This window comes from Cystoisospora suis, assembly GCF_002600585.1.
Source record: "Cystoisospora suis strain Wien I chromosome Unknown contig_6034, whole genome shotgun sequence".
NCBI lineage: Eukaryota > Apicomplexa > Conoidasida > Eucoccidiorida > Sarcocystidae > Cystoisospora > Cystoisospora suis.
The window spans coordinates 1-1,752 of NW_027158823.1; the positions used below are offsets into that span (position 1 = coordinate 1).

At 53.1% G+C, this 1,752-nt stretch overlaps 1 protein-coding gene across 1 annotated transcript; it reads right to left on the minus strand.

Annotated features, from left to right (window-relative positions):
* On the minus strand, window positions 1-1,751 carry CSUI_009783 (uncharacterized protein; the record flags this gene model as incomplete). The annotated part of the gene is made up of 1 exon (XM_068069892.1): window positions 1-1,751. A coding segment is annotated over exon 1 (1,428 nt), but the record flags the coding sequence as incomplete, so codon positions are not given.
* Between the last annotated feature and the right edge of the window lies 1 nt (window position 1,752).

The following is a 1,752-nucleotide window of genomic DNA, read 5'->3' on the forward strand; positions in this document are numbered from 1 at the left end:
GAGCTTCAAGAGTAACTCTCGATGTTCATACTGAAGAAGTTGCTGGGGATCACCTGGCATCGTCAGCCGACTGGGCGGCGGTGGTGGCGGCTGCTTTCCTTCGAGTCTTTCTGTTGCAAGACAACCCTGAGGAGAACCCCGCGATCTGATGAAGTCCCCTTCAAACACTTGTCCTCTGTACCTGTCGTGGGCTTGTTGGAAGTCGCGTCTCTGTTCTCCTGTCTGCTGTTGTAACACGTGGTGTAGTTCCGTAGCATTACTGCCACAGCTACCCTCACCTCTTCCTACTCCTCCTTTCTCTGCCACAGACGAGAGTGACCTCTCGGCATGACCATATTGGGTATACTGATGACGGCGGGAGAAATCCTTCCCGACATGAACAGGGCCGTTGATGTTCGTGATTTCCCTGCTACCTTTCTCAACAGAGAAACCTTCCTTTTGAGCATCGACACCGCTTTTGTCGGGACCCAGAGGATGGTTACAGATCGCCATGGCATCATCATTATCTTTACTATGACAGCCCGTTGAAGGGGTTTCCTGACCTGCGCCTCCTGACAGCAGGGGGCGAGTGGGGCACTGCGTGTACTGGTGGTCACCGTTTTGACCGTCTTCTGTTGCGGGGTACACGAAAGCGTCCCCCTCTCCCATATTAGCGAACCCCGCTTTTATCGCATCCCTCGTGTGTTGAATGATGAGATCTCCGTCCTGAGGAGATTCGAGGTCGCTCCCTTTACCTCCGATCTTGCCACTCATGTCTTCCCCTACATCCGTCTTCCCATCCGCTCCGTCTCCAGAATGTATGCTGCTACCACTCGCTATGTCCTGGCCACGGTTACTCACGTCTTCATGTTCGGGACTGTTCTTTTCTGTTTGTGGAGAGGAAACCCGATATGGCTCCACTTCTCCCTCTTCTTGTACCATGAGTGTCGTTTTCTGACTGCTTTTCTCAAAGGAAGACAAAACGCAATCTTGGCTGCGCGCCGATACCGAAGACGAACACGAAGAACTTGCGGGAGAGGGAGAGACATCATCCGATGTACCCGATTGAAAGGGAGGCGGAGGAGGAGGGAGAAACGTCAAGTCTCCCCCCCATGGATTGAAGACTCGCGTTTGCCCGTTCTCGCCCTCCTTCCCGCTCGGAATCGTCGGTGATGATGAAGATTGCTGCGGCAGTTGTAGACCGTCTGTAGACGATGTAAAAAAAGAGGAAGATGGAGAACAACAGCCACCGTTGCCATTCCCGCCACTGGCGTGACGATGTGTAGGCCTGTCAGACTCCCCAGGCGAAATGCAAGGTTCCCTCTCTGCCACTTTCGGAGGGACAGCTTCTCCTCTTGCCACCTGAACCATCTTCGCAGCATCACTAGGTGAACTCGACGGGAACGGGCGTATGTCCCGGCTGAGGGTCTCCTCTAGAAGGGGTGCCATCTCTCCCGGTAATCGTAAGAAACGAAGACAGGTACTAAGTTCTTTCTCTGTCGATCGATCGAGCAGTCACTGTCTTCCTAATAACGACTACACGCTTAATAGAAAAGGGACGGAAGGGAGGAGAGAACAAGAGGAGACGAAAGCCGGAGTGCGAAATCCCCGAAGCATGACAGAGCGCTGGAGGAGAGAGGGAGGGGGAAACGACAAGGAAACCGAAAGAACGAGCTGAGGACGCCTTATCCAGGGACAGCTGATATAGTGTGGGCTCATGTACATGGAAATACAGATGAATACACGTAGAATACATGGAACTACCCCAAAATC